The 13,421-nt window shown below is 43.7% G+C and overlaps 1 protein-coding gene across 8 annotated transcripts in view; it reads left to right on the top strand.

Annotated features, from left to right (window-relative positions):
• Positions 1 to 13,421, top strand: part of ZNF462 (zinc finger protein 462) — a 97,727-nt gene that overhangs the window by 34,540 nt on the left and 49,766 nt on the right. For 6 of the 8 annotated variants that reach the window (XM_084504166.1, XM_084504167.1, XM_084504161.1 and 3 more), the window contains exons 2-3: positions 6,675 to 6,926; positions 7,527 to 13,024. In XM_084504166.1, the coding sequence (XP_084360292.1) occupies positions 6,707 to 6,926; positions 7,527 to 13,024 (5,718 nt within the window). In that variant the 5' untranslated portion in view covers positions 6,675 to 6,706. Of the gene's footprint in view, positions 1 to 4,426; positions 4,567 to 6,674; positions 6,927 to 7,526; positions 13,025 to 13,421 lie in introns of those variants that run through there. The other 2 variants (XM_084504163.1, XM_084504168.1) reach the window with 2 other exon arrangements.

Here is a 13,421-nt window from a genome sequence, read left to right as displayed (position 1 = left end):
GAGGCTGGGGACTGCAGTCTTTTTTATTGATACATTGCTAAAACTGACATCATGTTCCTTTTTTTTTTTTTTTTTTTTTTTTTTTTTTGAAAAGTCATAGTCTTGGGGAACTGGTTGAACTGATACTGATGGACCTGCTTCAGGTCGTTTATATGTTTACCTATTGAGTTCTCCAGGAAAAATAACCAGAAGTTCTGTGAATCATTGTTCTCTAACTAAAAAAGCCATCCATGTTGCTGGGCAGCTACCAGCATAGCTGCTCCTGTGTTGCTCCAAGTTTTAAGAGTAATGTGGTTTATATTTCCTCTAGTGTTGAAGATTTTGCAAGCTATGCTGTAGCTTTACAGTGACCCATAGTATGGTATCTTGTATGTTAAATGAATGCTTGCATTGAAGTACAGAGATGCAACTGAAGCAAATGGTGACTTCATAGGGATGAACAAGTTGGTCATCCTGTTTTCTGTGACAGGGAGATTTTTGACAAGTTTGATGTATATTGTGCAAAGAAGGAATCTAACCTGGAACTCACCTGAAGTTCAAGCGGTCTTCCAGGTGGACATTTTAGAGGAGGGAAAAAAAAAAAAAAAAAAAAAAAAAGGTGGGTGGGTCTGTCTCTTCTCAGTTTAGATCATTTTTATTGTTGAGTTGTAATGCATCTCTAATAGAAGTTTCTTTCCAAAAACTTTGACAACATCTTATATTGTAATATGCTATAAATTTCCTTGTTGGTCAATAAACCAGAATAAAATGGTAAAATATTTACTGGAAGAAATGGGCAACAGAAATGAGGATCACATATCTCAGACAACATATTACTCTCAAAGGTATAACTGTTGAGTTTCAAAATGTCATAAATGGTCCCAAACTGGATATCAGAATGGAAATTTTGACAGTAAAACCTATATCTGGTGATAATATTTTACCATAAATGCTTTACATGAAAATAGGAACCATGAATTAACCTTATGTGAGTGGACAGTTGCAACTCAACCCATAGGCTCCTATCAATGTCCAGTTCTATCAAGTCTCCTATCTCCCCTCATCCCCTCAAGGAAAAAAAAAAAAGTGGAAAAGAACCAGTGTTTCAATTCAGTTTATTTTTATATGAGCTTGGATGAGTGGCTCCAAAGTCAACCCTTGGAGGACCAAGAACTGCTATAGTTTGAATGGAATATAGTCATTAAAAAAGACCCATGAGTTGAATAGGCTTGTCTGACTTTAGTTGAGAGTTGAATTTACTCATGGAGTTCCTCACTAATTATGTTCTCTCATAAATGAAAAATGAGGATGTCTTCATTCACTTACAACAGTCTTCAGGTTTCCAGTTCCTCAGATTTTTCACCGTTCCTGTAATTTTACTTGTTTTGCCCATTTTCCCTATTGCAATCTTGTTTTATAAAAAGAGGTTGTGTTTTTGTTGGTTTTGTTTGTTGCTTTTAAAGAAGGAAAAAGCCCTAAACCTGAGGTCATTAGACCATCTGAAGCAAGTACTGTCAGGAGCCCAAGCAGTGCCTCTGAGAACCCACCAAGCCTGTAGGCACTAGCTTCTCATGAAATCCCAGCTTGTGCAGCAGGGAAAATTGCCTGGCTTGTGGTGTTATCCATGGGATTCTTGAAAAATGTGTCTATGGTTAGTTACATGCTAATCACATTGTTTTAGTGTCTGATAGTTCATTTCTGGTGGACTAATCTCCAATAGGAAACAAACAAACAAAAAAATGGTGGCGAGGGAACAGTAGACCAATGCTGAAGCTTCCTGCATGTTTTAAAGGAAAAATATCACCCTGATGCATGACTCCAGCCTCTGTGAGAATGTTTTGTTTACGCTGATACGCTTTAATATGGGCAGGTGCCATGGAGACACCCCCCCCCCCCGGAACCTCAGTGCAGGGCCTGGCAGCCAGGCCTGTCCCAGCGCCCGGGCATCAGGCACCTTCCTGGGGACAGAGCTGATCTCAGGGCAGATTTGGGGGCAGCCGGGGACCCTCCTTGCTCTCGCTGGGCAGGCATGAGGGCCATGGGGGGATCCTAGGCCATGGGCAAGGTGGTGAAGACCTGAATGGGGCTGAGATGGGGTCTTAGGCTGTGGGCAGTTAGGGGGAGGCCCAGGGGACCAGGCAGGGACATCAAAGCTTGTGGGTGCCCTCAGTGCCCTGACAGAGTCTGTGCCTCCAGGGGAGCTTTGTAATGTGGAAACAGGCTTGGACGGTGTTGTTGCCTCTGGCGCCATGAGCGTAACGCCAGGATTGCTGTGTTTCAGCTTCGCCTTTGGCAATGAGTAAAGTGAAAACCGCTGAGTGCAACCTGCATGTGTGAGGTAGGGATGAAGACATGTCTGATCATCAGAGTGTGGCAAGGATTGGAAAACTGGAGATTTCTTTATTTTAACTGCGATGTTAAAAATATTGAGGTGGAAGTTCAGATATAGTGTGTGTGGTCTGAGTGACCTTTTCAGCTGTGGTTGTGCATGTGCATATTCTTAACTTCTAGAAGCAGCGTTGACTCCATCTCAAAATATAACGGATGGGTAGTCAACCACAGAAGCTCAATTTTGAGGTCAGTGCCTTGGGCTTCACAATTAATTTTGTATTTTGAAGCTTTAAAACCAAACTTAAACATAATGATTTGTACTACTTTGGCTGCTGCCAAATTCTGTAATGACTGTTGTTCAACAAGCACAATTATCTTTTGTTTTGGATTTTTAAAAACTTAGAAATCTAATGCAACTCTCTCTCTGATGTTCTCCTCGCATGTTCAGGAGCGTAGAGGAGTATGTCAAAGACAATTTGAAAACTTAGTTTGGGTCTTTAAAACTATGAAAACTTTGAGAATCTCTTGAGCTCAATGTTTTGGAAGCTTTTCACTCATAAAGGAAATAAGAATACCTCTTCTCCGTATTCAGCATTAAAACCATGTATTTTAAGAAGAGGTTGTAAATGAAAATTAGTCAGACAATGGCATTTTAATAATCTGGTGAAGTTAGCATCACATTAGTAAGGGTATTTTAGAAGTCACATTATCTGTGGGCAATGTGGTCTCAAGAGACTGGTTGTGAATATGTTAGAGGGCTTGTGGGATTTATGGATTCATTTCATGGTGGTTGTTTGCTTATTTTTGTTTGTTTTGTTGGTCGGTTTGTTTGTTTGTTTTCTTTCCAGGCTTCCTGTTCTGCTTTTGAGTTAACGGATTTGCTAATTCCCTTCATTCCCTTCACAATCCACCTCTGTTCCCCCTTACAGTTTTTTATCGTGCTGTTCAAAAATTTAAGGGATTATGGACTGTAGTTTTTTTTTATTATTATTTTTATTTTTTATTTTTTAAGAAAGTTAAATGTAGAAAGTAGTATTGTTTGTATGTATGGAAAGTGTTACAGTTAAAATGCGCTTCACTGGTGGCTAGGTGGATCTCTCTCTCTTCTGTATTCCATGCAGACAATAAAGAAGAGAGAAAGACACATACTGTGTTTCAGTTTCTTTTGATATATGATCTCAAACTAGCACTGTTTTTCTTGCCTTTGTGAAATGCCTGAATTTTAAGGAAAAATGTGGAAATAGTAGGGCAGAATTCCTTATAAAATGCTTCATCCTGCTTTCAGCCTCATGCTTGGTGAAAACGTAAAATTGAAGTCCATGCAGCTGTACCTGATGTTTGTTCCTCTCAGCTGCAATAACATTAACCTCTTCTATCACTTGGTACTACCTTTGTGATAGAGATCCTGCAGACATTAAAGCTAGAACCCATGAGAAAGACCCCATCAGGTTTTGTAATCAGCAGTTGGTCATGATCTTCCAACTCATCCTTCTGATTTATAGCAGAAAGATGCTGTTGTTGATCTAAGATCGTCTAGACAACAGCAAGCATCCTTGAGGATACCTTCTCTGGTTGTCAGCTCATGAAAGAACTGTGACTGCTGGAGGTGGGGATGGTGGTGTTTTTAACCTCTTGAAGCTGCCAGAATTACAATTTTTTCAGAACTTCAGGTTTGCCCTCCCTGTTTTTTTCTGCTTTGTAAGCTGTCCCGAAGTTTCTGAAAGAGACAGCTGAAAGCGTTTCGTGGTGGTGTTTTCTAAAGGGTCCGAAGATTTCGGGGGCTGGGGGGCAGAGGGGGTGGATTTGTGCATGTGTGTGTGTGGTGTGTGTGTTGTTTTTCCTCTCTTCTACACAATGGAGCTTTCAGAGAACCTCTCTTAAAAGGCATAGCTACAGCCTTTGTGTTGAAGGGTGTGTCTGCTGGCAGGGTTTGCTGATGCAGACAGGCTGGCTGGTGATTAACAAAGGTCATTAGACTTTGGAATCTGGCAGGGGAGTGGGGTGGTGTGTCTTCTGCGCTGAGCAGGAGGGCTCCCCAGGGACAGGGCAGGCTGGAGGCCCCCCGCCTGCCTCCCCCCAACCCCGCCTCCTCCTGGGAGGCTCGGCTCTGTGTTGCCTCTGTCTGTAGGACAGCTTGGACCAGTGTCTTGATGCTGTAATGCTGTGTTTCTGGATTGAATCATCACATTTGTCATCCATGGGACAGGGGAACCAACCCTAGGAGATGCTTGCCGGCGATCTGCTCAGGGAGAGAAGGTGCTGCTTGGGCAGTGCAGGGGGACACCAGTGACATGGTTTGGGGTGCAAGTCACGCAGGAGAAGGGGAGGTGTGTTCTGGGGATGCTGATTTTTCAAGCGTGACCCAAGAAGGAGGAGGAAAGAAAAAAGAAAGGAAAAAAAAAAAAAAAAAGGAAAAACCCTGGTGTGCTGGAGATGAAGCTGAGATAAGTGAGGCCATGTTGTGCACGGGCGAGAAGCTCTGAGCCTCTCAGTGCAGGAGTTGTCTGAGTTAAAATGGCTGCTCCCAAAGCTCAGAGGACTAGGGCAGCTTAGTGAGTCTTAAAGCTTCAGTGACGCAGGGGCTCATATCTCTTGAAAGTGTGATAAACACATTCAGCAGAGCTGTGGCTTGTTTGGCTGAGATGAAAGGACTAAGCTTGGGGGATGGGTAGTGAAAACTGGATGATCTGCTTTTCTGTGAAGTGCTCTAAATGCAGGAGTCGTCTGCTCCATGGAAAAATTTGTTTTCAGGTCTAATGGACTGTGCTAAAGGAGACGTGGGGTGGGGCTTCACTCACTGCTGTAATTTGATCCAGAGCAGATAGCAACCTCTTCCACACAATTTGGTCTGGTGCTTGCACATAAAAGCTTGAGTATCTCGATTATTGTAACTTTGTTAGCCGAAAAGAAGCTGGTACAGCGTTCATTTTCTTTATTGGTGGTGGGAGGGAGAGAGGGGGGTTGGAAGAGAAAGGACACAGTGCAGCCTGCAAAATAATGTAGGTAAATATGTGGAGAGCCTGTGTGCTCAGACTGTCCAGAATTTGACTTGCTAGAAGTTAATTTTAGCAGGCTATCAGAAGAAGCATTCTTTCATGTAAAATCCTGATGTAGTGTCCTCTCTAATATCATTGCACTAATGTTTTGGAGCATTCTCCTCACTGCAGAAGTAGCTTTGTACTTTATGTGCAAAAAACATGGAATTTTCAGCTTTTGAGGCAGCCCTTGTATACTGGACCTCTGGACTGCCCAGATTATCCCTGTACCAGCACAGCATGTGGAAACTTAAAGAAGTAATTCTTTCATTGATATAGAAAAGTTGCTCTTGTGTCTAAATACTGCATGAAGTAGGACAGTCTAAGACTTTTGTCTTGCTTGTGTTTTGTGTCTCCTCTCTTTCATGGCAATGCATAAATATACAACTCTCTGAAGCAGGGTTAGTTGGTCACAAACCAAACTTCCATAATTCACATTGCCATATCTTGTGTTATTTGGTACTTCAAGATACGTAGAGCATTTGAATAAATCAAAGAAGACATGATGTTTCTGAGGAAAGTCTTTGTTACTCATACTTCTGTTGTACTTTTGCAAAATTCCTATTTCCTTTGCTGTCTTTCCCATCCTCCAGTTCTTGCCTTCCCAAAAGACTGCTATCTTGCAAAGGCTGTGTCCCCAGAACAGACTCAAATTAAGCAGTAAACATTTTAACAAAGAATGGAGATGCCCTTGCAAGGCACGGTGGAAGTAAGGTAGAACAAACCATACTACTTTGAGTGCATGTGGCTGCATCTCAACTTGCAGTGTTGTCTAGGTTTTTCATCAACCTCAGAACTGAGAGGATATTGAGAAGAAAGGCAGATTTTTTTTTTTTTCCTGTAGAGGCTTTTAATCTGTGGCGAATAAAGCAGGCAATACTTTTCAACTTCCAAGAAGTGTTAGTGAGATTCACAGAGGCAGAAGCCATTGTCTTCTAATTGTAAAATTGAGTACACAGCTGTTTGGGAGTAATGTGTTATTTCTCTGGAATACTGTTTGTGGTCTTTGAACAAGACAAACTTCTGAACAACAGCCTTGTCCTATATAATGGAAAAGTCAAGAGGACAAAGTCCACAGAGTCAGTAGTCATTTGTCAGAACGTTGACTGTAGTGTTGAGTCAGCAACTTGTGAGCTACCTAGGTAGGACTTCATGTGAATCCGAACTGAGGCATCTTCATATAGCAAGCACAGGTTGAGTTTTACACTGCAGTAAATGGAATATCTGGAAACGACTGTCTTTACAAGCATGATATTACCTGTTTCAGAATTTTTTAAAATGGCATTGCTCTAAAACCTCTCTCTTCTTCTCCCTCTCTTTTTCTTGCAGAATTTTCTCATGTGAAAGATCGTTCTTGAACCATGGAGGTGTTGCAGTGTGATGGCTGCGATTTTCGAGCTCCATCGTATGAAGACCTTAAAGCTCATATTCAGGATGTTCACACTGCTTTCCTGCAGCCAACCGATGTCTCGGAGGAAAGCCCTAGCCAGCCAAGGTCTGGTTCCATGAATGCTAGCAACCAGACTGAGGTTGAGTTTTCTTCTGTAAAGGATGAATTTACGATTGCAGATGAAATAGCAGGTAAATCTCAGCTCTAACCATCAATTTCACATGTGGCTTATTTTAGTACATATTAGTTAATACTTTTAATGTGATTGTAAAAACTCAATTATTCTTACTGCTGTGACAGCAAAGCAGATATCTAGCTTCAGCCATATTGATTCTGACCACAGCTCTTCCTGTAAATAGAAATGTGGAGGGTGGTTTTATTAGCCGCTTTTAGTGTATTTCTTCATAATGCTTTTTGTTTGTCAGATTTTCATGGTTCTTCACCACTGTGAACCACCTTAAAATTTTCAACCTTATTAGTGTACTAGCTTTCTTTTTTTCCCAAAGAAGATTATTTTGGAAATGGTCCATCCCAAAGTTTACACCACAGCATGTATATGTCTATGTTATGGACAATGGCCATTTTTCTGAAAGTCGCCAGATATATAGATAAGTGTAGAGAGTGTACTCTCTACGGAGAGTGTACTTAAGTCATAAGTAAGTAAGAGAACCCTGGTGTGATGGATAGTTGTTCAAGATGCAGTTGTGTTCTTATGCATATAGGGTGGGTGGAGAAAAAGCCTCAATATTTGATTTTATTTATTTATATATTCACCTTAATTCTCATTTTAGGGCAAAATGCAACAAGTCAGATGGGGACTGGAAGTTACTATAGCCAGAGCCAGACTTTCTATGGTCAGCATATGGCTCCAAATCCTAAACCAACCAACAAATTTTTCCAGTGCAAGTTCTGTGTGCGCTACTTCCGTTCCAAAAACCTCCTCATAGAGCACACACGCAAGGTTCATGGAACACAGGCTGGGGGGAGCTCAGTGGGGCCACCAACCGCTAGTTCCTTAAATTACAACATCATGATGCATGAAGGGTTTGGCAAAGTTTTCAGTTGCCAGTTCTGCACCTACAAGTCACCCAGGCGTGCGAGGATTATTAAGCACCAGAAAATGTATCACAAAAACAACCTGAAAGAGAGTTCAACTCCCCCTACAGCTGCCACTGCTATATCTGAATCAACATCTGCTTCTGTGCCAGTGCAGGAACCCTGCAAGGAGCTGCCTGCAGAGGTGGTGGAGCGGAGCATTTTGGAGTCCATGGTCAAGCCCCTGACAAAGTCGAGGGGCAACTTTTGCTGTGAATGGTGCAGCTACCAGACACCTCGAAGGGAGCGCTGGTGTGACCACATGATGAAAAAGCACCGCAGTATGGTAAAAATACTGTCAAGCCTGAGGCAGCAACAAGAAGGAACCAGTGCAACTGATGTACAGAACAAGAGTGCCCAGAATGCCTCCCCAAACTCTAACTATATGTCCGTGAATACGACAGGACGTGAGATGTCGAACGCTAATGTCTCAAACTTTAGAAGCTCTATGGGCAATTCCCTTATCAGGCCCAACTCTTCTACATCTTCCAAGTTTTCTTCCGTGTCTTATCCTCAAATGAAGCCTAAGTCACCTCACAACTCGGGCATGGTTAATTTGTCTGACAGATCCCGCTATGGAATTGCTGATATGACAAATTCTTCTGCTGACCTGGAAACAAACAGTATGCTAAATGACTCCAGCTCAGATGAAGAGCTAAATGAAATGGACAGCGAGAATGGCTTGAACTCCATGGATCACCAGACCACAGGAATGTCGGCAGAGCAGCTGATGGGATCTGATGGCAACAAGCTCCTGGAAACAAAGGGGATCCCCTTTAGAAGGTATATGAACAGGTTCCAGTGTCCTTTTTGTCCTTTCCTGACTATGCACCGCCGAAGCATTTCCCGTCACATTGAGAACATCCACCTGTCTGGAAAGACGGCTGTGTACAAGTGTGACGAATGCCCTTTCACTTGCAAGAGTTCATTAAAGCTTGGTGCCCACAAGCAATGTCATACAGGTACAACATCAGACTGGGACACTGTGAACTCTCAGACTGAAAGCATCGCCTCTTCTTTGAACGACAGTGCTGTGTCTTATGAGAGTGGAAATATAAATGGCAGGAAGTCAACTGGGATGATGGAGCCAGTGCAGCAGCAGCAGCAGCAACAACAACAGCAGCAGCAATCACCCCAGCCCCATTCACAGCATCCATATAAGTGCACAATGTGCAACTATTCCACCACAACTTTGAAAGGCCTCAGAGTTCATCAGCAGCACAAGCACTCATTCTGTGACAACCTGCCGAAATATGATGGACCACCATCCAACACACCACAAGAGAGCGAGGCAGATGCTCACACCTCTGCCAGCACAGTGAAGAAGAGCCAGACCTCGATCCTTGGGCTGTCATCTAAAAATAACTTTGTTGCAAAGGCCCCTCGGAAGGTGTCAAATGATTTCCCTTTAGATCTCTCACCAGTGAAAAAGAGAACTAGGATTGACGAAATAGCGAGCAACCTGCAGAGCAAAATCAACCAAAACAAACAGCAAGAAGATGCAGTGATTAATGTAGAGGATGATGAGGAAGAGGAGGAAGACAATGAGGTGGAGATAGAAGTTGAGTTAGACAGAGAAGAAGAGCAAACAGAACCAATGATAGATGTTTCCAGTTCTTATGCACCACAGCAAATGTGGGGAAGAGAGGCTAATGATTCCCAGAAGGAGGCAAACTTCAGAAGCTTGCAGCATGATTACAATTCTGCCAATGGAGCAGAGATTGAGCTCACTTTATCAGAAGATGAGGAAGACTATTATTCTTCTGTCAGCATGAAAGAACATCAGAGCCCTAATGCCTCTGTTCTGGGGGGCCAGTCAAACATGTATGGTACTGATCAGAACAATGAGAATGCAGAGTTTAATGACTCTGGCAGGCTTTACTATTGTAAACACTGTGATTTCAGCAACAAATCTGCCCGGAGCGTTAGCACCCACTACCAGCGAATGCACCCCTATATTAAATTCAGCTTTAGATATATCCTGGATCCCAATGATCACAGTGCAGTATACCGGTGTCTTGAGTGCTATATTGACTATACAAACTTTGAAGACCTGCAGCAGCATTATGGAGAGCATCACCCTGAAGCTATGAATGTACTGAACTTTGATCATTCTGATCTGATCTACCGCTGTCGCTTCTGCTCTTACACAAGCCCGAATGTTAGAAGTCTAATGCCACATTACCAAAGAATGCATCCCACCGTGAAAATTAACAATGCAATGATATTTTCAAGCTACGTTGTTGAGCAGCAAGAAGGGCTGAACACAGAGTCTCAGACACTGAGAGAGATCTTGAATTCTGCTCCAAAAACTATGGCAACCTCCACCCCCGTGGCTCGCGGGGCTGGTGTGCCAGCTGGCTTTAACAAAAGTGCCGCCAAGAGTTTTAGTCCTGAATGTGAAAATCAGAAGGAACCTTCCGTCAATACTGTGGTTGTTTATGACTGTGACGTGTGTTCATTTGCAAGCCCTAACATGCATTCAGTTTTGGTTCATTACCAGAAAAAGCACCCCGAAGAAAAAGCATCATATTTCAGAATTCAGAAGACCATGCGTGTTGTCTCTGTTGATAGGGGCTCTGCCCTGGCTCAGATGTCTTTTGAGATGGGGACACCTGTCTCCCCAAAACTGTCCAACTTGGCTTCTCAGCCTCCACCTCCCCCACCACCACCCCCAGACCTTGCTACTGAACTCTACTACTGCAAACACTGTTCATACAGCAACCGCTCAGTTGTTGGAGTGCTTGTCCACTATCAGAAGAGGCACCCAGAGATAAAGGTCACTGCCAAATATATCAGACAGGCACCTCCCACTGCAGCAATGATGAGGGCTGGTGAGCTGCCACCTGGTATTCAGAGGCCACCAGTGTCAATGCAGCAGTTGAGCCGAGGTGGTTCCGAGACCTCTGTGAATCCTCCTGAGAATGAAATGTTTTTCTGCCAGCACTGTGATTATGGAAACAGGACCGTGAAAGGTGTGCTCATTCATTATCAAAAGAAGCATCGCGACTTCAAAGCTAATGCAGATGTGATTAGACAGCATACAGCCACCATTAGAAGCCTTTGTGATCGCAGCCAGAAGAAGTCAACTGGCAACGTGCCTGCTCACACCTCTAGCACCGAACGGGACAAGTCAAAGCTGAGAGCCCTCAAGTGCAGGCAGTGTAGCTATACTTCACCTTACTTCTATGCATTGAGGAAGCATATCAAGAAAGATCACCCGACACTGAAAGCTACAGTCACATCCATTCTCAGATGGGCATTTTTGGATGGCTTGATAGAAGCTGGTTATCACTGTGAATGGTGCATTTATTCACACACAGAGCCAAGTGGTTTGCTTGTGCATTACCAAAGGAGACATCCTGAGCATTACGTTGATTATACTTACATGGCAACTAAACTCTGGGCAGGTCCTGATCCTTCCCCTCCTGCCCTAGTGATGCCAACAGAGGCAAAGTCCTATAAATGCAGAGATTGCATTTTTGAAGCATCTTCCATTTGGGATATTACTAATCACTACCAAGCTTTTCACCCTTGGGCCATGAATGGGGATGAATCTGTGCTGTTAGATATCATTAAGGAGAAAGATGCTGCTGAGAAGTCTGGCACACAGCCTGATGAAGCTGGAATCAGGATGGATTCTGAAGACCAGATAACAACGTCACAGATGGACCAGGATACAGAGTGTGCAGAGGATCCCAGTCTTTCCCAGGAGAAAACGGTGCAGCTGTCTTCTGCAAACCCTGCCATCTCCTCTACTCCATATCAGTGTACAGTTTGCCAGTCTGAATACAACAACTTGCATGGCCTTCTGACACATTATGGCAAAAAGCATCCTGGCATGAAAGTGAAAGCTGCAGATTTTGCTCAGGATATAGACATTAACCCAGGGGCTGTATATAAGTGTAGACATTGCCCATACATTAACACACGCATTCATGGCGTTCTCACACACTACCAGAAACGGCACCCATCAATAAAGGTCACTGCTGAAGACTTTGTGCATGATGTGGAGCAGTCAAATGATATTGCTCAGAATGATGTGGAAGAGACGAGCAGGATTTTCAAGCAAGGCTATGGTGCTTACAGGTGCAAGCTGTGCCCTTATACCCATGGTACACTGGAGAAGCTCAAAATTCACTATGAGAAATACCACAATCAACCTGAATTTGATGTTTTTGCCCAGTCACCACCAAAGGTGTCTGCCTCACTGGAGCCAGACATGGTGACTGAAATCAAGGCCTCCCCAGAAATTGCTGCTGAGGATGTTGGAGAAATCTCTGTTGCAGCACCTCATTTCTCCAGTTCTCATTTAGTGTCTCACACAGTTTTCCGGTGTCAGCTCTGCAAATATTTCTGCTCTACCCGGAAGGGGATAGCGAGGCACTACCGCATCAAACATAACAATGTACGGGCACAGCCAGAGGGCAAGAACAACCTCTTCAAATGTGCTTTATGTTCCTACACCAACCCTATCCGCAAAGGGCTTGCGGCACACTACCAGAAAAGACATGACATTGATGCCTACTACACTCACTGCTTAGCAGCCTCCAGGACAGTAAGCGACAAACCCAATAAAGTGATCATTCCATCTCCTCCCAAAGATGACACTCCTCAGTTGAGTGAGGAGCTGAGAAGGGCTGTAGAGAAGAAGAAATGCTCGCTTTGTTCCTTCCAGTCCTTCAGCAAAAAGGGTATTGTGTCTCACTACATGAAGCGTCACCCTGGTGTTTTCCCGAAGAAGCAGCATGCAAGCAAACTGGGGGGTTACTTCACTGCCGTATATGCCGATGAGCATGAAAAGCCAACTCCAACTGAGGAGAGGAATGAATTTGAGAAGCCTGAGGTGGAGAGTGAGGCTCAGGAAATTGAGTGGCTTCCATTCAGGTGCATAAAATGTTTCAAGCTGTCCTTCAGCACAGCAGAGCTGCTGTGCATGCATTACACTGACCACCACAGCAAGGATTTGAAGAGAGACTTTACCATACTGGGAAGTGGCACCCGCTCTCAGAATGCTGTCTACCAGTGCAAGCACTGTGATATGAAATTGCATAGCACGGCAGAGCTGACTGCACACTTGAATGGTCACAACGAGGAATTCCAGAAGCGTGCCAAACGTCAGGAGAGGAGGAAGCAGCTTCTGAGCAAGCAAAAATATGCAGATGGTGCTTTTGCAGATTTCAAACAAGAGAGGGTAAGGATCTGTGTGTCTGGTCTCTTTCCCTCTTCTCCCTGCCCTGCCAGGGGAAAGAAACAAAAACACTACCCTTCTGCACCCCAAGAGGCTGCCTATTACTAATGCCCACTTGCATGTTCTCTTTGACAGCCAAATGACCACAGGCTAATGAATGACTCAGTGTGTCAGTGAGCTCCATAAGTCAATTATACATTCTGCTTTAATTTCCTCATCCTTTCCTTCATCCTCCACCCCTCCCTAGGTTCCATGGGAAGCCCTATCCTTTCCTACTGCTATTTTCTGTATCTCCTTCCCTTCCTCCCACCCTTCTGGAAGGCCATCTGTATCTGACAGTTCCTAGTTCTCGTGTTGCAAGGCTGCCATTTACTTTGTTGCATACTCTTCACAAAATGTC

This window comes from Aythya ferina (assembly GCF_964211825.1).
Source record: "Aythya ferina genome assembly, chromosome: Z".
Lineage (NCBI taxonomy): Eukaryota > Metazoa > Chordata > Aves > Anseriformes > Anatidae > Aythya > Aythya ferina.
The sequence above is the reverse complement of the archived record's forward strand: the minus strand, read 5'-3'. Positions and strand labels throughout refer to the sequence as shown.